Source organism: Chanodichthys erythropterus, chromosome 4, assembly GCF_024489055.1.
Source record: "Chanodichthys erythropterus isolate Z2021 chromosome 4, ASM2448905v1, whole genome shotgun sequence".
Classification (NCBI taxonomy): Eukaryota; Metazoa; Chordata; class Actinopteri; order Cypriniformes; family Xenocyprididae; genus Chanodichthys; species Chanodichthys erythropterus.
This window is the reverse complement of record NC_090224.1, coordinates 18,854,048-18,875,893: the sequence shown is the minus strand read 5'-3', so window position 1 is coordinate 18,875,893 and position 21,846 is coordinate 18,854,048. Positions and strand designations below refer to the sequence as shown.

At 33.0% G+C, this 21,846-nt stretch overlaps 1 protein-coding gene across 2 annotated transcripts; it reads right to left on the bottom strand.

Moving 5' to 3' along the window:
• Nucleotides 1-10,450: 10,450 nt before the first annotated feature.
• Nucleotides 10,451-14,846, bottom strand: jdp2b (Jun dimerization protein 2b). 2 transcript variants are annotated; one of them, XM_067383279.1, is made up of 4 exons: nt 14,694-14,846; nt 13,243-13,442; nt 12,814-12,930; nt 10,451-11,200 (listed from the first exon to the last, which is right to left on the bottom strand). In XM_067383279.1, exons 2-4 carry the CDS (start codon nt 13,435-13,437, stop codon nt 11,012-11,014), a joined length of 501 nt encoding a protein of 166 aa, XP_067239380.1. In that variant the 5' UTR covers nt 13,438-13,442; nt 14,694-14,846; the 3' UTR covers nt 10,451-11,011. The 2 variants fall into 2 exon arrangements, with proteins under 2 accessions (XP_067239380.1, XP_067239382.1); XM_067383281.1 differs by having other exon boundaries at nt 13,243-13,439; nt 14,694-14,772.
• Nucleotides 14,847-21,846: the final 7,000 nt, after the last annotated feature.

Here is a 21,846-nt window from a genome sequence, read left to right as displayed (position 1 = left end):
CTTAAAAATGACAATGGCATTGCATTTCATAAGGATATATGAAATAAAGTGTCATTTACATTAAAGAAAGATCAGCATTAGCACACTTTTCAAGCAATAACATTTCACAAAAAAAGATTGGGTTTTAAATGCTAGAAGAAAATACTGAAAATGAAGGTAAAACATTGTTTGTGAAACACAAGAGAACTGACTTTGTAAATCCATTAAAAACACCAGCTGATTAGAAAATCATTAAGCAAAAATTATGTTTAGTCTCCAAATATTTTTTGGAGCCACTATAATATCTATTTCGAATCTATTTAACTCACTCTGAGTTAAATTTAACTCTATCTGAGTTTAATTAACACTGCCAAGTCTGCTGTGTAGTAATCTTGGCCAACAGCATCCCTACAGTTTGTGTGTGACATTGAGATACAGAGAAGGACAGTGATGGCTTTCATTTCTAAGTATTCCTATTGCTCATGCTGAGGGTTAGTAATTTGAACAAACCCATAATACTAAGTGTTAAACTTCACTGCATAACTCACAGACATGAAATATTTCTCATAAGGTGCTTGTGGTCTCTTTTCATAGCAGCAACCCAGAACACCCTATCAACAACATGCAACAAAACACTCTGAACACCTTAGCAACCACATAGCTATAGCGTTTTTGTCACGCTCATGTCTTGTTCTGTTCTGGTTCATGCTAGAGTTGAACAAATGAGGGTATGTTCTAACCTCTTCGCACAATCTGTCGTCTATATAGGCCTCCACTGTCTCAGTAGCTTGCATGTGTTCCGTTCTGTTCTGTTTATGCAGTTTTTCTTTGACTACCTTGTGAATCGACGCCCACAGGGCATGATCGCCACCTTGTGGATAATCAGATTACTGAAAAATAAAAAGTAAACGCGCATGTGCACGCGACCTAAATCTGGTGGTGCGCGCGTACTCTTCTGCTGATGAAAATCGCGTCACGCGCACTGTACGCTGACCCTCGTGTACGCGTAAAAGTGAAGTATACTTTGGGGTTAAGCCCTGTTTCTTTTGTTCACTGTCTTGCATTAAAGCTTATAAGGTATGTGTAGTCTTTATTGATTATCCTGCATCACACATTAAGCTAATTCGTTACAGTTTTACACTGACAAGCTCCACTTAACCTTCCCTCAGAAAATGTATGAAAATATTACAAGTGCATCTCAATCAGCTCCCAAGCTGTGAATCAGTATATCGTGTACACGAAATTGGACACTGGTATAGAGACCCTGATTCACTACACATTGGGACAGCGATTAGTCAATTTCCGCCTACATGACTATGTACAACATCAACATACCACTGTTATTAATCAACACAAGGCTATATCTTTTTGATATTATTTTTTAAGCTGTTTAAACACATTTTTTCTGTTACATATCCTTAAAATATTTCAGCTGAATATTAATTATAAATGTTAACTAGATGTGTTCACTCCCTCTCTATGTGTGTTTATGCTGACGTATAATAAAAAACGGTTTGTCATTTGTCATTACATTCATGAGTTGGCTCATGCGTGTTATATTTCACGCTTCAGAAATGTGATGTCATTTCTGGTAAGGGAGCATAGTGAGCATCGATGCTTCCTGTTTTTTGCGGGGCGTTGGATTTATTTTAGGCAGTGAATTTTGCGAATTGTGACAGCCCTTATAATGACCAGCTACGGAGCTGATTGAGACACACCCCATGTTATTATATTTTGCTTTATTTTACTTCTTCTGTTTTACTTTATTTGTTTAATAATACTTTCATAGCTTGGTGCCGATAGCCTTGTGGGCAGCACACCGATATATTGCACTTCGGTCGACCCGAGTTCGAGGCCCCGCTTGCGGACGATCCCGTCCCCCTCTCTTTCTTTCACCTCGCTTCCTGTCCACTCTATACTATCCTATCACAATAAAGGCAAAAACTGCCAAAAATAAATCTTTTTTTAAAAAAAAAAACCTTTCATAGGTTCACCACTCAAACTTTCCTCAGAAAACATGAAAAAAAATATTTTAAATATTTTAATTTATTATTTTAATTACTTTTTATTTCATTTGTTTAATAATACTTTGCACTTTTAGAATTTGCACTTTTGCTTTCATATTTATTTCACTTGCAAAGGCAGTGAAGTAATCAGTTTTGCTTTGCCAGTAATTAATTGAAAGACACTGAATTTGAAATTGAATTGCTCGAGAAAGACAGAGAGAGTGAGTGTGAGAGGGAGTGAGAGGTGCTTCCCCTTCAGCTCTGGAGTATTTCAGCAGGTGCACAGATATACATTGTATCACTTAAGCTCAAAAATTCCATCTGACTTCACCCTCCACATTACCATAAGACGAACGCCGCCAGAATTTTTTAAGCAGCAGATTTTCATAAACTCTGTTGATGACAGATCTCCCACCAGAAGTCCGCTAGCAATCCAGTGGCGCCAAAAACAGCGCAGTTACTGTCAGTGATGCAAATGACACCCAGTGCCAAGCAGTGAAAGCAGAGATCTACACATTACAGAGCTTTCCCCAAAATGACACAGAAATTTAAACAACACCAGCCTCAGGTTTTCTTGTTTTCCTCAGCGAACGAAACCCTTTGTGAACTGCTGGAATTTCTAGAATTTATATATACAGCAGCTGTGAAGGATGAGACAGAAACGTTTTAATCATGTTTGCTAACCTAAGCATCATTAATATTGATCATACTTACAATTAAACCGCTCAGTTCAGAAGAGGACATTTGTGCTAAGTGATAAGACTGATAAAATGGCTAAGAAAATCCCATAGACTTCAGAATATATTATAGACTTTGGGTTGAGCCCTTTTGATTTGGGCCAGAAGCCTAGCAACACCCTAGCAACCACTCTGAACACCTCAGCAATGATTTAAATAGAAAGTTATCAGACCAACTGCAGCATTCTGCTGGCATGTCTTGAATGGCTAGAGGCACTTGTTTCCTTCAGAAAATTTAAATATAGTTTACAAAATAGCATATTTTTATTATTTATAATAAAATGTATTTATTAATTTGGCAGACGCTTTTAACCAAAGCGATTTACAAATATATAGCATATAGTTTCTATGTTTGTGAAATTAAGACCAGATCATATCAAATCATTTTTATATACATTACTGTTCAAAAGTTTGAGTTTTTTATTGTTTCTGAAAGTCTCTTCTGCTCACCAAGGCTGCATTTATTTGATCAAAAATACATTAAAAATAGTAATATTGTGAAATATTATTACAATTTAAAATAACTGTTTTCTATTTGAGTATATGTTAAAATGTAATTTATTCCTGTGATCTAAAGCTGAATTTTCAGCATCATTACTCCAGTCTTCAGTGTCACATGATCCTTCAGAAATCATTCTAATATGATGATTTGCTGCTCAAAAAGATTTCTAATTATTAATAATGTTGAAAACAGTTGTGAAAAAAAAAAAAAAAATCAGGATTCTTTGATGAATAGAAAGTTCAAAAGAACAGCATTTATTTGAAATAGAATCTTTTGTAACATTATAAATGTTTTCACTTTTGAGCAATTTAAAACAGTTACTGCTTCATACTTTTGTGGAAACTGTGATACATATTTTCTTTGATGAATAGAAAGTTTTCAAAGAACAGCATTTATTTGAATCTTTCGTAACATTTTAAATGTCCTTACGGTCACTTATGATTATGCATCCTTGATGGTAAAAAAAAACGTACTAATTTCTTTCAAAACAACACCCAAAAAATCTTACTGACCCTAAACTCTTGAACTCTAGTGTTTGCATTTCTGGTTGTGTTGTCATTTGATGAGAATGTAGGATGTGACAGAATCAGATCTGAAGGGTATGCACTCAGATGAGCATCTGTGGATGTTGTCAGTCTAGTGATCTATCAAAATTCAGTGCAAGGCCTTGTGAAGAAGCTCTGACTGATTCGTGATGTGTGTGTGTGTGTAGGTGGAGTATCCAGTAAGCGCAACACAATAGCAAAATATCCATTCACATCTCTGTGGCTTCTCGTCTTACTCATACACACTGCCCAGCATACGCAATGAAGATTAGGCGTTAAATGTGTTCGGTAAAGATGCGTCTTTCCCACACTGATCACTGCAATAACCATCAAAAAGATCCGATCCGATCGGAGCAGCAAGACGTGCAACGTGTTTTTACTGCATGATTGCACTGCAACTTTTGAATCACTTTGAATTCACTTTCAACTTAAAGGCAGAAATTAAAGTCCTCCTGTGGTCAATGATTTTATCTCTTAAAACTCATCTTTAATCACCAAAATTACATATTTAAACATTTTTTCCTGTGAAAAAAATTATTAATGCCTTAAAATAGCTTGAATGTAACTCTACACCCTTGCCTCATTTAATATACACGGATCTATGAATATGATAATGAGCCCCACCTCCACTCAGAGTGGTATCTCTTTTTACAACATCGGACACATAACGGTAATTAATATGATTTGCCTTTTGCTTGACTAAGTCATCAAACTGCTAATATGTTGCTAATGTTACACAAACCATGATTAGCTGCCTTCTAACAATCAATATCTATAGAAATGCTTTAAACAACTCAAAACGTCAGTGGAGAAAGGCATGTAGTATATCATAATATCGTAAAATATTCATCATAAACCCACTTTATTGACAAATCTACCCAATTTTTCATATTAACAGAAAAATATATTGGGATAACCTTCTTTTTAGACTCCCTTTCGCGGTCAGTTAATGATATGCTAAAGCCCGCTGGCACATTGACATGATTGGTTACAAGGTTTGTGACGTCACAAACACCAGTCTTTCGATCACTGCAGTTTTAAAGAGAAAATACTCAGCAATGGTGTCGACTTTGCACATGGTTTGTCTTAAAGCATATTAAAAACACCACATAGACATATAAACAACATTAAAAATGATTTTCACCACTGGGGGTCTTTAAGGGAATATTTCTCCCAAGCAAGAAAATGTATGAGTTACTCATCCCCATTTTACTTCTTTTGATTTTTATTTCTATGCAACACAAAAGGAGAAATTCTGAAGAATATACAGTTCTGTCATGACAACTCTCTGATTGTTCAGCACAGTAATGAATATGACGTTGATATGTTTGGTCTTGGCAAAATAGATCTGCTAAGCTGCTGCTGCTGCCAATACATACACTGTACAATATAGCATACGTCAATTACTGTAGCAGATCTATACAGGTGGAGCTGGGGGAGGTGGAGGGTTTCTGAGTGCATGTTGTAAACTACTACAGCAAACACTGACCAACTATTTGAACGTTGAGCAGTGTTGTTGAGCTCACTGGCTGCTGATAGCAGATCTATACCAAAGTCCCTTTAAGACAAGTCATTTCACTCGGCGGCCATCTATGAAACGCCTCTCGGGCATCCTGGGCATCTCTTTGAATGGGGAAAAATCAAATTCTCCAAAACTGTTCGCCAACCTTACGATTACATTTCATATTTGAAATCACCAATGAAGTCTGACAACAACCGGCTCATAAATTTAGTTTCTAAACGCTCGAATCATGACAAAAAAACCCCTGTATTTTTCAGACTGGATCAAGCTAATGCGCATGCGCAGACCTAAATGCGCGTCTCTTCGGATGCGCATGTCTGACTGTTTCTATAGAAACCGGTGATTCTAACGGCCGCTGAAGTGACGTGATGACTTTACCAGTCAGCGATTGGCTCTTATTTAGAAGGCGGGACTTATTCCACCATATTGCGCGTTACACTTTCTCCCATTCAAAACAATACGAGTGACACGTTATTCACTAGTCTTTGTCTATACTGCTGTGCTGCCAAAATAATGAACCAATCAGTTTTGCCCTATAGAGAACATTAGGTGTGTTCGACTTCAATTTATTTATTTAATTGTTCGGCAATTCAGTAGGCTGTTCAGTATTTTAATATTTAAGTCTTTTAAGCAGACACCAAAAGCTTAACAGTATTTGTAAATGTAAACACTCAGTGAGCACCAGACATTAGGTGTGTTTGCTGATCGATGTATGACATCAAAGTGCAGCGAGAGTGATTAGAGAACAGCTTCGTATCACTGTTGCGGTACTTTGATGTCATACACTGATCGGTCACAGCGCTGCTTGAAATCGAACCACTGACTGTGAATCGAACACACTTAAAGGTGCCCTAGAATTGAAAATTGAATTTACCTCGGCATAGTTAAATAATTCTGTACATGGAAATGACATACAGTGAGTCTCAAACTCCATTGTTTCCTCCTTCTTATGTAAATTTGATTTGTTTAAAAGACCTCCAAAGAACAGGCGAATCTCAACATCACACAGACTGTTACGTAACAGTCGGGATCATTAATATGTACGACCCCAATATTTGCATATGCCAGCTCATGTTCAAGGCATTAGACAAGGGCAGCCAGTATTAACGTCTGGATCTGTGCACAGCTGAATCATCAGACTAGGTAAGCAAGCAAGAACAATAGTGAAAAATGACAGATGGAGCAATAATAACTGACAAGATTCATGATATCATGATATTTTTAGTGATATTTCTGAATTGTCTTTCTAAATGTTTCGTTAGCATGTTGCTAATGTACTGTTAAATGTGGTTAAAGTTACCACTGTTTCTTACTGTATTCACGGAGACAAGACTGTCGTTATTTTCATTTTTTAACACTCGCAGTCTGTATAATTCATAAACACAACTTCATTCTTTATAAATCTCTCCAACAGTGTGTAATGTTAGCTTTAGCCACGGAGCACTATCAAACTCATTCAGAATCAAATGTAAACATCCAAATAAATATAATAAATTACTTACTATATCTGTTATGCTGCACTTTGTAAAGATCCATTTCGAGGGTTATATTAGCTGTGCGAACTTTGTTTAATCAATGTATTATAGAGTCGCGAGAATTTAAAGGGGACATGCGCTGAATCGGCACATTATGCCCCAAAATAGGCAGTTAAAAAATTTAATAATAAGAAATCTATGGGATATTTTGAGCTGAAACTTAACAGACACATTCAGGGGACACCTTAGACTTATATTACATCTTGTGAAAAAGCGTTCTAGGGCACCTTTAATGTGATGCAAGCAGACTGAGATAAGCCTGCGCCATCTAGAGTTTCATGGCAGAACTTTGTATTTCTCTCATTCAAATAAGCCACAACACATCATTAAAGTATTTCATATAAACATATATACACACACACACATATAGTCAGTATATTTAATGTGAAACAAGTGAAAGTGAGGCTGTGAGTGTGGGTGTACTGATGTCATACTTAAAAAAAAAAAAAAAATTAAAAACCTATGTTTTCTGGAGTTATTTTCTTTACTGGAATTTTAAGGGTACTTTTCAATATTTTGGCAGCTTAACAGTCAACACCGACCAGGTAGAGTACAGCACAACCCACTGAACAGACTTCAGTCCCTCACAGCCTCATTTTCATTCAAGTCCATATGTGTCTATATGACTAAGGTCTTTGACAAGATCATTTGTCATTAAAACTCATGGATGAGTAAACAGACGTGTTCAGAAACCTTTGGCGTCAAGCTTAGACATTGAATACTTAGAATATCAGTTAAATATCAGAGATGAGCACTTACCCAAAATTCCCATACCAGTGCTTTTCCAGAACAGATTTTCACATGGGTTGGAGATACAAAGATGTTCTGGGAAAGAAAAAAGGTTTTCTGCATTATCTGATTCAAAATATGAAAATGTGTAACTCTTATGATAAACACCACACATAACTTCACATTCATTCATTAATAGAGAAGTGTTGGAACAGACATCAGAAGCTCATTTACTCTGTTCAGAGAAATTATTACAAATGAAATATTATCTTAACTTTGATGTCTGCTTAAAAGACTTAAAATACTGAACAGCATACTAAAATGAAAAAGATAATGAAAATATAAAACAAATGAAAAACTGAATTACTAAATACAAAAATATTGACATGCTGAAATATAATACAGAAAGATATTGAAACAATGACATGCTGAAATAAATAAACAAAAAACTGAAATATTAAATACAAAAATATTGTTATACTTAAATATTAAATTACTGAATAACCTGGAAAAATACTATTTGAAAAATGCAATATTCAAACACTGACATACTGAAATAAATATATGAAAAAATTGAAATACTAAATAAACCTATTGTAATAAGCCTCAAAACTACTGAATAAGCTATTGTAATATTCAAACACTGACATGCTGACATAAAATGAATAAATAAATATGAAGAAAGCTAAATATTAAAAATAAAAAATATACTGAAATATTAAATTACTGAATAACCTACTGAATAATGTAAAATAAAATGCAAAAAAAATAATATTCAAACACTGACATGCTGACAAAATAAATAAATATTAAGAAACTGGAATACTACAAACATATTGTCATATGAAATATTAAATAACTGAATAACCTGGAAAATGAAAAATACAATTTGAAAAATGTAATAAAATGAATAAATAAATATGAAGAAAGCAAAATTTTAAAAATAAACAATATACTGAAATATTAAATTACTGAATAATGGAAAATAAAATGCAAAAATAAATAAAAATTAAGAAACCGAAATACTACAAACATAATGTCATGAAATATTAAAGTACTGAATAACCTGCTGAAATACTGAAAAATAAGAACTGAAATATTGAAACATTTATATGCTGAAATAAATAGTAAAGTTCTGAAATGTGAAAAAACTGTAATACTAAATACAAATAAAATGACTAAATAACAAATACTGAAAACGAAGGCAAATAAATACTGAAATACTGACCACTAAAAATATGTAAATACTGCAACACTGACAAACTCTAAAAATAAAATACTATTAGGGTAAAATGAGATTTGATGCATTATTGGCCTCAGCTCAGGAGTTTTTAGGTCATTGCGGTCGCTCTCTGAGTGATTTGGAGCTGTTTGTGTTCAGATCTGCCTGTTGAAATCACACAGTTCTTGAGGTAGCACTCAGTGGCACTCAACCAACAATTTTTTTCCTCTCATGTGCTTGGAGAAACAGGGTGAGGAGCAGATTCTGACAACCGCCCACGTGAGAAACATGTTCTGCCAAAAAGACGCATTTTTAAAAGGCTGGAACTGCTAAGCAGAAGGTCAGACATTTGATCAAAGCAGCTTTCAGAGCAAGAGAGTCTGAAGCCAGACCTCAGGAAAGCTGATCAACCCAATTCTGACGTGACAAAAAGTACTAAAGACAGAAAATGAACAAACAACAAGCAGCCCACTCAACCTGGCTTAACTGTGAGGATAGGAATGATAAATTTGATGAGAATGTAATTGAAAAATATATATTACTTGAAACTTAAAATGTTAAACCAATAAATACCATAAATGTATCTGGATACATTCTGCTTGTCAAATATTAGTGTTACAAGTGTCCAAATATATTTTGTCACTGCACTATATGATAGTGGAAAACTGTGTGAAATTGACACAATTCTGAGGGGAGAAAACAACAGGATTGATGAAAAACATAGATGTAAGGCAATGGAAACCTCAGTGGAAATAATGTGGTTTCATCATGTAAATTTCACACTGACAATATCTAATTTCCACAAACAGAGTTTACTGAAAAACAATGAAAGTGAAAGAGGGAAAAAAGAAAGGTATGTAAGAGGATGTATGTATTGAATTTACAAAAGTGTAAATAATAAAATAATATCAATCCATCCATTCTCCAAACTGTATATTCTCTGGGTCCCATGCAGGGATGCTGGGGTCTAATAATGTTAATATAAAATAATGAAAATAAATAAGAAAATATAATATTTTAAAATAAGAAATAATACAATACATTAATTTAAATACTTTTAAATACAAAATAACAAATAAATATAATATTTTAATAGAACAAATATAATACATTCATTTAAATATCTTAAAGTAAGAAAAGTATAATAAATAAATTATATATATTTTAAAATACGAACAAATATAATAAATTAATTAAAATATTTTAAAATAGGGACTGTTTTATTATATTTTTTAATTATTTTAAATAAAAAATATTTACTTATTAAAATATTATTTTAATAAATTTATTAATATTTTAAAATAAAATAAGTAATAATGGGAATATAAAGTATTAAAAATAAGCATTTTTAAAAAAAAATAAGAACAAATATAATACAAATTTATTAAAATAATTTAAAATAAGAACTATATATTTTATTTATTTAATATAATGTAAGAAAAAATATAATAAATTATTACATATTTTTATTAATTTGTATTACATTTTAAAATATAAAATATATTTCAAAATATGAAAAATATAATAAATGAATTAAAATATTTTCTAAATGAGAAAAAATATATAATAAATAAAATCTATTTTAAAATAATATAAAATATAATAAATAAATATTTTAAAATAACATAAAACTAATCAATCAATCAATAAATAGTTGTAAGTTGTATTTGAAAAATAGGCTTTATTTTAATGTGCTCCATGTAACAAAGAAACATTATTTAGTAACAAAAGTGGCCGTTCAACAGACACCCTGAGGATAAACACATAGAATTCACCACATGATGTGATGCCACAATAAAAAAAATGACACAATAAACAGAATATATAATACACAATTGACTGTGTCGATGCAAGCAAATGTAAACAATCCGTCCATGGAGACGCCAGCGTCAGTGAACAGTGGGGTTTATCAGACAGCGCCATCTGGAGGCTGCTGGAAGAATGTCATGCTTCGATCAGATCAACTGACAGATGCTACACGTGTTTCTCAACAGTACAGCCACACCATGACGACTGACTGTGGTGTCAGAGGTCTCAGGAAAAAAATCTGCTCCCTTTTTTCTTCATGGTGAAATTGTCACTGACAGGATGTCGGTTATTTTTTACAAGAAATCCAAGACCACAGACAGTTTGTAGACTTTTCCTCTTACAATAATCGTCCTGCCGTTCATCTTATCCTCTTAGTCCACAACTGTGGCCACTCAGACAACTTCTCTTCTCTCTGGGCTCAGTGTTCAGTCGGACTGCTCGGATCGCTGATCCAGCATGTGCTCGTCGCTCTCGGGGCTTTTCACGCTGTCTGTGCGGACGATGCAGGTGGGTCGATGGAGGTTGAGCATCACGATGAGCTGCTGTCTCTCGGATTTCAGCTCCTCGATCTGAGACTTCAGCTCCGTGTTCAACATCTCCAACCGTTCGGATTCCTAAGAGGACCAACAAAAAAAAGAGTTTGGTTAATTATACTGCCTCACAGGACAAAAACTAAAAAATATTTTGATCAATCACACTATTTTACAGTGTTCATGTTACTGGTTATTTACAAAGGTTTTGTGAATTCAAATGACAGCTCTTACTTTTTTAAAATAAACTGATGTTTTAATGACTTTTTAACCATCACTAGTTCATTTTTAATTGTTTTATGATGTGACAAACAAAATGAAAAATAGTAATACCATAAAAATGGCATGCATAAAAGTATCATATTTTTAAAATAGTTCTACAATGTGACAAATTAATATTAAAAAGCACAAATATTCCATGTAATCTCTCAATAATTACAAAATGGCATGCATAAAAATTACACAAATATATTTAAAAAATAAATAAAAATGTTAAAGATATTTTTTAAATAAAATTATGATTTAGTGATGTTTTTACCTTCACTAGTTTTTTAAAATAGTTCTACAATGTGACAAATCAATTTCAAAAAGCACAAATATTCCATGGAATCTCAATAATTACAAAATATTTATATATATATATATATATATATATATATATATATATATATATATATATATATATATATATATATTTAAAATAATAAATAAAAAGGGACATTTTAAACATATATTTTAATAAATTTATGATTTAATGACGTTTTTAAGTTCACTAGTTTTAAATAGTTCTCCTATTTGACAAATTAGTTTTTAAAAGCATAAAAAATATTCCATGTAATCTCAGTGAATAATTACAAAATAATAACCATAAATATGGCATGCATAAAAATTACAAAAGTATGATGTTTAAATTTTTTTAAATATATATATATATATATTTTTTTTTTTTTTAAATGTAAACATCATACTTGTGTAATTTTTATTTTTTTATAAATTTTACTTTTTTTTTTAATTAAAATTTGTTTTTACCTTGCTAGTTTAATTCTGCAATGTGACATTAATTTTAAAAAGCAAAAATATTCCATGTAATCTCTCAATAATTACGAAATAATAACCATAAATATGGCATGCATAAAAATTACACAAGTATGATGTGTTTTTTTTAAATATATATATATATATATATATATATATATATATATATATATATATATATATATTATATTTTATTTAAAAAATTTATATTTGTTTTTACCTTACTAGTTTTTTTAAGTAATTCTGCAATGTGACATTAATTTTAAAATTTTTTAAAAACAAATATTCCATGTAATCTCTCAATTAATAATTACAAAATAAATATATAAAAAAAGACAAATATATATTTTAATAAAATTACTATTTAAAGACGTTTTAACCTTCACTAGTTTATTTTAAGTAGTTATGCAATGTGACAAATTAATTTTTAAAAGCACAAATATTCCATGTGATCCCTCAATTAATATAATAAAAATGACAAAATAATAATAATATAAAAAAATGACTTGCATAAAAAGTAACAGAAAAATATGTTAACTACCCACTGCTACTAGTCATTAATAATAGTAACATGTAATATATGCAACAAGAACAATGTAAAATCAAGTTTTACTCATTTGTCTTTGCCAAACTCTGATATGTTACTGAATTTTCAAACTCACTTTCTGTAGAAAGTCGGTTCTTTCCTTCTTTCTGTTCCGACAGCGAGCGGCTGCAACTTTATTTTTCTCTCGCCTTCTTTTCTTGCGTTCATCATCATCATCATCATCACCTTCCTCCTATGGTCAGAAAGTTCAAATGTGTTAGTTTAGATATCTGCTGAATGTAAACTCAACCATCATAATCAACCTCTCTTACAAAAAAGAATAGTCATAACCACCAGGTGTCACTCTTGACTAGGGAGTAAAGCGCTTTCAGAGGAGCTTCTCAAACAATAGAACATCAGTTTCACTTTCTCAAAACTATTGCACATATGTTTTTAACTAAAGCTATTGGAATTTTTACAACAATTCTGCAAATCTTTATTACCAGAAGCATTCAGAAACTGGGCTTAATATCCCGAGTTCTTAAATGTGATGTTTCGTTCTCACCTCACCCTTGATGACGTCGAACGGTCTCTTGGCGTGTCTGTTCAGGATGAGAGGAGACAGAACCGCACCGAGGCTGTAGAGCTCTGCCAGTTTGAGCTGGTCTGTCAGGGTGGTGGCGGGGATGCCGGCCAGCGGACCCACGCTGGGAAGAGACCCGGCTGTGACCAACGGATCAGGGATTTGACCTGGCATCATTGCTGCTTCAGAAAGAAAGAAAGAGATGTCAATATTTTTGTTTTTGATCATGCATGAAGTTTTGAAGTGTCTTTTACAGATACAAGTGCACATGCAATAGGCATTTATTGAGCTTTTAACAGGTTTTTGCTTTGGAATAAGTTTAATAATGTGTGTTTTCTGTGGAAAGTCACAGAGAATAATGAAGTTTCCATAAGAGGAACACAAACTCTGCTTCTCAGAGAGTTATAGGGAAATATCAAGATTCCCAAGAGCAAAAACAACACCTACGCATGTTAAAAGCGAGGCTTAAAACAGCTCTTGAATTGTCTGTAAAGGCCATTATAGGATTATGTAACAGTCAAACATGTTTCTGTGCTAGAAAACTCTTGAAGTCTTTCGCAGCAGCTACTGACTACAGTCTGCATGCTTCTTAAGAAAAACTTTACTAACCGTAAAAACAAATCACGTGTTTTTTGCAACATTTCTGCATGGTTTCTTTATTTCTGCATTTGCATTTTGACTTTTGGAAGTGAATCACTTAATAAAAAGGACATATAGATAGATTTACATAAATGTATGGAAGCATATAGGTACTGGTAACTATTTTTTTCCCCCAAGTTTTAGGTGTTTTGCAGATGATTTCAATAATCCTATAGTGTGACAAATTATTTTTAAGTGTAAAAAATGTATGTATAAAAACATAAGCATATAAAAATGTTGCAGAATAGTTTTAGATGGGGTGTTACATTGCAAGACATGTCAGTTACCAATGTTACTCTTTATTTAGACATTCAAACAAGGGTCCTCAAGCATTAAAGATGCATCAAGACCCTGGAGACGCCTGATTTCCCCCCCAAAAACTTTCAATTTTCATTAATAACTTATATTGCCACTTTCTATACAGATGAACAGATTATTAATGTATCGAAAAAATAATAAAAAAGACATTTTAAATACATTTATGGACCTAAAAGCCTGGATTTAAATAATACAGTCAGTTAAAGTACGGTACATAATGTACTTTAGTATGCAGTAAATAACCAGAAAAAATACATTCAGGACATCAGTGATGCACTAACATGATTTTATTCTTCTCGAGCTTTTATTTCTTCTCATTGTCATTGCACTTCTGTATTATTTAAATATGAAATCATTTGAAGTGCAGCAGTTATATATGTTCGACCTTTATGTCTTGTCTAATTCAACTCGTTTCCCTTTGTGATCGATTTTTGCCCGATTGAATGCATCAAAACCCCTCAAAATAAAGCACTTACTTGTTTTGCTCTGAGAGTTGGCGGTTGCTCGTCCGTTCAGCTCGATTGTGCGTTTGTTCCCGTTGCATCAGCGCGTTTATATATCGCTTGGCGCTGTGGAATGCGGAACTCTCCGCGGCGTGACGCCAGCAGACGTTATAAAAATAAGAGAGAAAGAGGGTTAGGCCCCGCCCCATAGCAACCGAATAACACAACACAGCAACAGCAGCCCGGGACTCCCTGTGAAGCCACCAGCGCGGGATATCCCGTCAAAACAACAACAATTGAACACGATGAGCTCATATGTTTATCTCACTAGAATGAGTTTCAGTAATCAACCCACGAAAAAACGAATCAAGTTATTTTTGGCTATTTAAAAAAAAAAAAAAAGATGTGGAAAAATCTATTTGAGTTCACTTTATGATAAAATGTGTAAAATATTATTTGGAAAATATTTAGTTTTTATTATTTTTATATTTGTTCCTATACTCACTAGTACTGTATTGGTATGTTTCTTATTTATATATATATATAAATCGATTTTCAAATCAAAAAGATTTGTTTTAATTTAATCTTATTTATTTTTTACACTGTTTTCGTCTAAACTATCTCGAAAAAAAAATATTATAAAAACCCAAAGTTCCCAGGTGAAAAAAAAGTACCCGGACAAGTGAAAAGGGTCTGGTGATGTTCGTCCTTGGTGTGAACCCAGGTCAAAAAAAGTACACTTCTATAATGTACTTAAAGTGATCTATTTTCGCGCACTAATTTTGTACTTAATATACTAAAAATTCTTCTTTAGTACTTCTTAAGATCATCTTAGGAACATGTTAGTGTACTCAACTGTGCTATTTTGAGACACGTTTAATATATCTCTGTATTTAAAAAATATATTTAGATACCACTTGTAGTACACTATGGGTTCAAATGCACTTTAAGTAGTATCTAAATAAATTTTTTAAATACAGAGATAGTATATTAAAAGCACATTTTAGTTCATATTTCATGCTGTCTTAAAATAGCACAGTTGAGTACACTTAGATGTTCTTAAGATTATCTTGAGAAGTACTAAAGAAGAATTTTTAGCATATTAAATACAAAATTAGTGCACGAAAATAGAGCACTTTAAGTATATTATAGAAATGTACCTTTCTTTCACCTGGGTTCACACCAGGGACGAACAACACCAGACCCTTTTCACTTGTCCGGGTTTTTCAGAAGTGGAAGTCGTCATTGTTGGGTAAAATTCAATGGCGGTGAAAGAAAAAATACATTAAAGGTGCCCTAGAACACTTTTTCACAAGATGTAATATAAGTCTAAGGCCGGGTTCACACCACAAGCGGCAGCAGAGCAGAAGCAGCGCGTATTTTTTTCGGCGCCCATGTTGACAGATGAGAGCGTTCACACTGCACGCAGCGCGGTGTTGCAGGAGCAGAAGCAGCAGTGGTGCTGGGTCTATTTTTGCTGCGCTGCTAATGCTCAATTACAGTGAAAGTACACCTTTGATGGACAAAATAAATCTGATTTCACACAAAAAGTGCTCAAAATGCACAGAATAAGCATATCTAGTGTGTTTTAACAAGAATTGAAGTATGTCAGGAAAGAAAATTAATTTTAAAACATATTTATAGAAGATTTACTCATTTAAACTTGTTTTTAAATATTCAGTTTGGGCTAAAGTATGTTATATTATAGAAAACTAAACTAGCCAGAAAATATGATATATAAACATTATTTTAGTTATTACACAGACAGCATAGGCTCTTGCATACCCAAATCAAACTCGAGTTGGCTGTCTTTTTCGCAGAGTTTGCAGTCTTGATGATGTAAAACACAAAGCTTACCTCATTTGTGTGCAGCAATGGATGACACAAGGCTTTTATTTATTTATTTTGTTTATATGTCAGTGTTGTACACCTTGCATGTTAACAAACTTTCAAGACTATCAAGTTTAACAATGACCAACTTATAAAAACAAATTTATAGCTGTCTTTGTAAGAAATGCTCACTTTATATGTAGCTTCGAGCCGCTGCTGTGACACTACAAACGCTTCCAGTGTGAATACTCGCGTGTCTCTGCAGCTGCAGTTCCCGCTCACGCGCTGCTAACGCTCTGCTGTCGCTTGCGGTGTGAACCCGGCCTAAGGTGTCCCCTGAATGTGTCTGTGAAGTTTCAGCTCAAAATACCCCATAGATTTTTTAATATACAAAGTTTTAACTGCCTATTTTGGTGTGTAATTAAATATGCGCAGATTCCATGCGTGTCCCCCTTTAAATGCTTGCGCTCCCCGCCCCCAAGCTGGCAAGAGTCTCAACTCCATAATACATTTTATAAACAATAGAATACGTTCACACAGCTCTCTCAAAATGGATCTTCACAAAGTGTTCGTAATGCTGTATATCAGATCACGTAAGTATGGTAATTATTTTTATGGATGTTTACATTTTGATTCTGAATGAGTTTGATAGTGCTCCGTGGCTAAAGCTAACATTACACACTGTTGGAGAGATTTATAAAGAATGAAGTTGTGTTTATGAATTATACAGACTGCAAGTGTTTAAATGAAAATAACGACATGGCTGGTCTCCGTGAATACTGTAAGAAATAATTGTAACTTTAACCACATTTAACAGTACATTAGCAACATGCTAACGAAACATTTAGAAAGACACTTCACAAATATCACTAAAAATATCATGTAATCATGGGTCATGTCAGTTATTATCGCTCCATCTGCCATTTTCGCTGTTGTCCTTGCTTGCTTACCTGCATAAAGTCTGTTGATTCAGCTGTGCTGCTCCAGACATTAATACTGCCTTGTCTAATGCCTTGAACATGAGCTGGCATATGCAAATATTGGGGGCATACATATTAATGATCATGTCTGTTTCGTCACAGTCGGTGTTATGTTGAGATTCGTCTGTTCTTCAGAGGTCTTTTGCACATATCAAATTTACATACCAATGAGGAAACAATGGTGTTTGAGACTCACTTTGTATGTCATTTCCATGTACAGAACTCTAATTATTTAACTATGCCGAGGTAAATTCAATTTTCAATTCTAGGGCACCTTTAAATATATTTTTTGTGTCCCCATTTTCTCAAATATAAAAAGATAAACTCAATAATAGTGTTTTCACAACTTTCAAAAAGAGGAAAAAAGATGTCAACTTTACCGTCACTCCCACAGCTGATGTATTAGAAACAGTGTTAACCAGTTTTTTTGTAATTTGATGAAAAAGTAATACAATACCAAGTATTAAGTGTTATAAATATACATACATTTTTTTTTTAAATGAAAATATAAAAAAACCTTTATATTTTGCTGATGACCGTTAAAACGCGTCATCACAGTCTGTGAAAAGGGTCCATTCTAAGCGCGCGATTTAAAGCAGAATGGATTCTGATTGGCTGTCAATATTTTCTTCGTTCATCAGCTGGAAAAAAAAAATCGTTCTGAAAGTGATTACAACGATATCGTTCCTCGGTGCCAACAAAGATCGTATTCTATTAAGGCCCGTTCACACCAAGGACAATAATATAACGATAAAGATATAGTTCTAAAATAAAAAAGAATAGGAGTTCACACCAGAGCTATAATAATAATGTCACAGAGGAACGATATCGTTGGAATCACTTTCAGGATGATTTTTTCCAGCTGATGTACGATTGAAAACATTGACAGCCAATCAGAATCCATCCTGCTGTAACGAGCTCAAGCATTTAAAGCGGCAGACAACAAATTAAAGGGTTAGTTCACCCAAAAATGAAAATTCTGTCATTAATTACTCATCCTCATGTCATTCTACATCCGTAAGACCTTCAGAACACAAATTAAGATATTGTTGATGAAATCCAATGGCTCCGTGAGGCCTGCATTCACAGCAATGACACTTCCTCTCTCAAGATCCATAAAAACATATTTAAATCAGTTCATGTGACTACAGTGGTTCAATATTAATATTATAAAGCGACCAGAATACTTTTTGTGTGCCAATAAAACTAAATAATGACTTTCCAACAATATCTAGTGATGGGCCGATTTCCAAACACTGCTTCGGAGCTTTACGAATCGAATCAGTGACGCGTAGCGCCAAGTCACGTGATTTCAGCAGTTCAGCCATTTGATAGGAGATCCGAGTCACTGATTCAATTTGCAAAGCTCAGAAGCAGTGTTTTGAAATTTTTGAATATCTTTATAAATTATAGTTATCGTTCTTGGTGTGAATGTGCCATAGAATACAGTCAGAAAGTCTTTGTCTTACATAACAAAATATCAAACTAATGGCATTTATTTTACAGAAACATCAGTACACGTTTCTAAGCAGAAAACCTCTCAAAAGTTGATAAAATAACAAATATCGTGATCAGAATGAAGATAAAACACTGTTGACAGTTTGTGGTTGTGAAACGCAGGTGTGAGCTGCACCTGCGGTTTCTCTGCTATTATAACAGCTGTTTGAATTTGAGGGAAACTGAATTCACATACATACAAAATCACTTTGATGTTACGCCGGTTAAAAGTTTAAAAAAAGGGCAAAAATGGCTCTGAAAAGTAAAGTTTGTTATGAGAAAAACAGACACAGACTCTAATGCATTATCTAATGCAATGTCATTATGTGTGGCTTAAATGTCCAACTCTTTAAAGACACTCATTCTCCTGCTGTTTAACAATTTCCATTTCTCAAAAACAGCTACAGGTCAGATGCAATATCAGCATAGCAGTATATGAGTTTATAACTGACTTTCTTGCTCCCTTTCCTTAAGTTACAGTGTTTTAAATGTTACTGCAGACAATATTTTGCCATTAAAACAGATTAAATGTTGCTACACTTAGAAAAAAGGTTCAATAGGGTTCTAGAACTCAATTTTAAAGAACCCTTTATGCCAAATAGGTTATACAAGGGTAAATGTCTTACATTTTTGCATAATACATTCATGTTTAATGGTTATTTCATTTTTTTCTAGTAATATAAAATATGTTTATGCACTCTAAAAAAATGCTGGGTTGTTTCAACCTCAAATTTGGGTCAAATGTGGACAAACCCAACCGTTGGGTTAAAAAATGCATTTTTTTAGTGTGTGTTCTAGTGATAAAGAATGTTTGTTAAAATTGAATTAAAACATGAATTAAAACAAAATATATTCATTAAAACTAAATCCATAAAATGGGAGGCCCTAAAAGATTCTATATTTGAAGCACCTGACAGAACCTTTTTGTCTAAGAGTGTGTAATATCATTCCACAAAACAATTTTCAGTTCTTCTGACCTTTTTCAGTGTATTTTATCTATTGGATCACCAAAATATATTTTTAAAAACTTTTTGTATGAATTGAAATGTCTCCTTTAATAATTTTTAAAAACATGACAATCATTTTATCTTCATATTAGAAATTTTTTTTTTTTTTTTTTTCACCTATTTTCATGTCCCTCAAGGCCTTCTATGAAAGTGTACTTGGTTTATGAATAATAAAATGAGAAAAAAGTCCATTCACTTTGCCATTCCCATAAATATCCATCTGTGCTTTTTTGCTGGTAAAGTAAATTCATGATTATTCATTTAAACCACATTATTTAGTTCCATACCACAGTAACCCCTCAACCCTGTTACACAAACCATTCTCCATCATTAAAATAATGAACTGATACTTATGTGACATCATTAATAGGAAGTGACATCATAGAGCACTTTACCACCTTCTTTAATAATTATTTAATAATGCTTAACGACTCAACCCTGTTATCAATTAAAGATAGAAAACTATTACTTGTGAAAATTATTCATGATTTCTTAATATCATGCATGGCATGCACTCTCCATTTATTCACTAGATTTAGAGCAGTGGCCAATTTAGGCAAAAAAATCACAACCCTGTCACACCTACATTTTTATTATTTATTTATTTTTGTTAAGTTTATGAAAAAGTAATTTAAAGTTAGTTGAATTCTGTCTGAAATGTTCAGAGCAATCATAACAATACTGATTTTAGTTCAAATTCTGAAGTTAAGCCTTTGATCAAAAATGCTGAGGTTGCTTTTCACAAAAAGTGCCAATTTCAAGCTTTAGTAAAGCAAAAGTGTGAGATTTTATGTAACTTTTATATTTGCAATTACTGAATTAGTGTGAGGGACATCTGATTAATAGGAAAATGTTGATTTTATCACAAATACATTTTATAATAATATTCAGAGAGCTCCCATAGTGTCCTTAACTTAAAAATAATGACCAATAATAATAGGGATTTGATGCTTGAGATGGGAAAATATTTTTTTCTGGAAGTTAAATGTGTCATTAATGTTGTTGGGTGTTCAGAAAAGTAAGACATTTTGGTAAAAAAATCTAAAAATGTGTCAAAAATACTCTCTTTTTTTTTTTTTTTTTAATGGTCAATCATGGCACTCTCTGGTCAAATAAACCATATAACATAACCTAACTGATTTCCTATCAAATAATAAAATAAGATATTACACCCACAGGCACATGAGAGGGATACTCATCTAATAAAATGGGCGTTTAATGAGCATCTCTGTTGAATCTATGAGTATGGCTTAAAATTATATATGATTAAATCCATCCATCCAACCAGTTCCTGGATATTTTGCACTGGCATGCACTGAAATACACAGACAGACCGCAGACACAATCACCTCTATGCCTCACCTCTCACACACAGACGAACTTCCTCTTTTGCATTTATTATCCAGCAGCATTATTGTATCATCAGAAGAGTCATCAAGATTCAATTTTCAGTCTTAAGTTAAATTTAATGCATAAGAACTTCAATATGTGTCTCTTTTTAAAGATCTCACAAAAAGTGCAGAAATTACAGGAAAAAGTGCAAAAATATAAAACCAAAAGGGTAAAAATAGCATGAAACGTGACCAGACATGATCAGAGTTCAATTCCTCCTTCAATGGCTGAATGTTCACATTCAGATCCTGATGAGCAATGCTGAGTACAACACTTCTGCATTTCATGATCATATTAATAAACTCAAGACAATGATAAAGACTGAGCAGCAACCAGACATTGTTCCAAACACAAGCCCATTTCCGACTCTGGAAATAATCGGAAAGACACAAACATAAAATTCAATTATGGCCGATGCACATTTATTCACTATTCACACACTTAAACAGGAGATAATGCAGCAGAATCAGTAATGGAGGA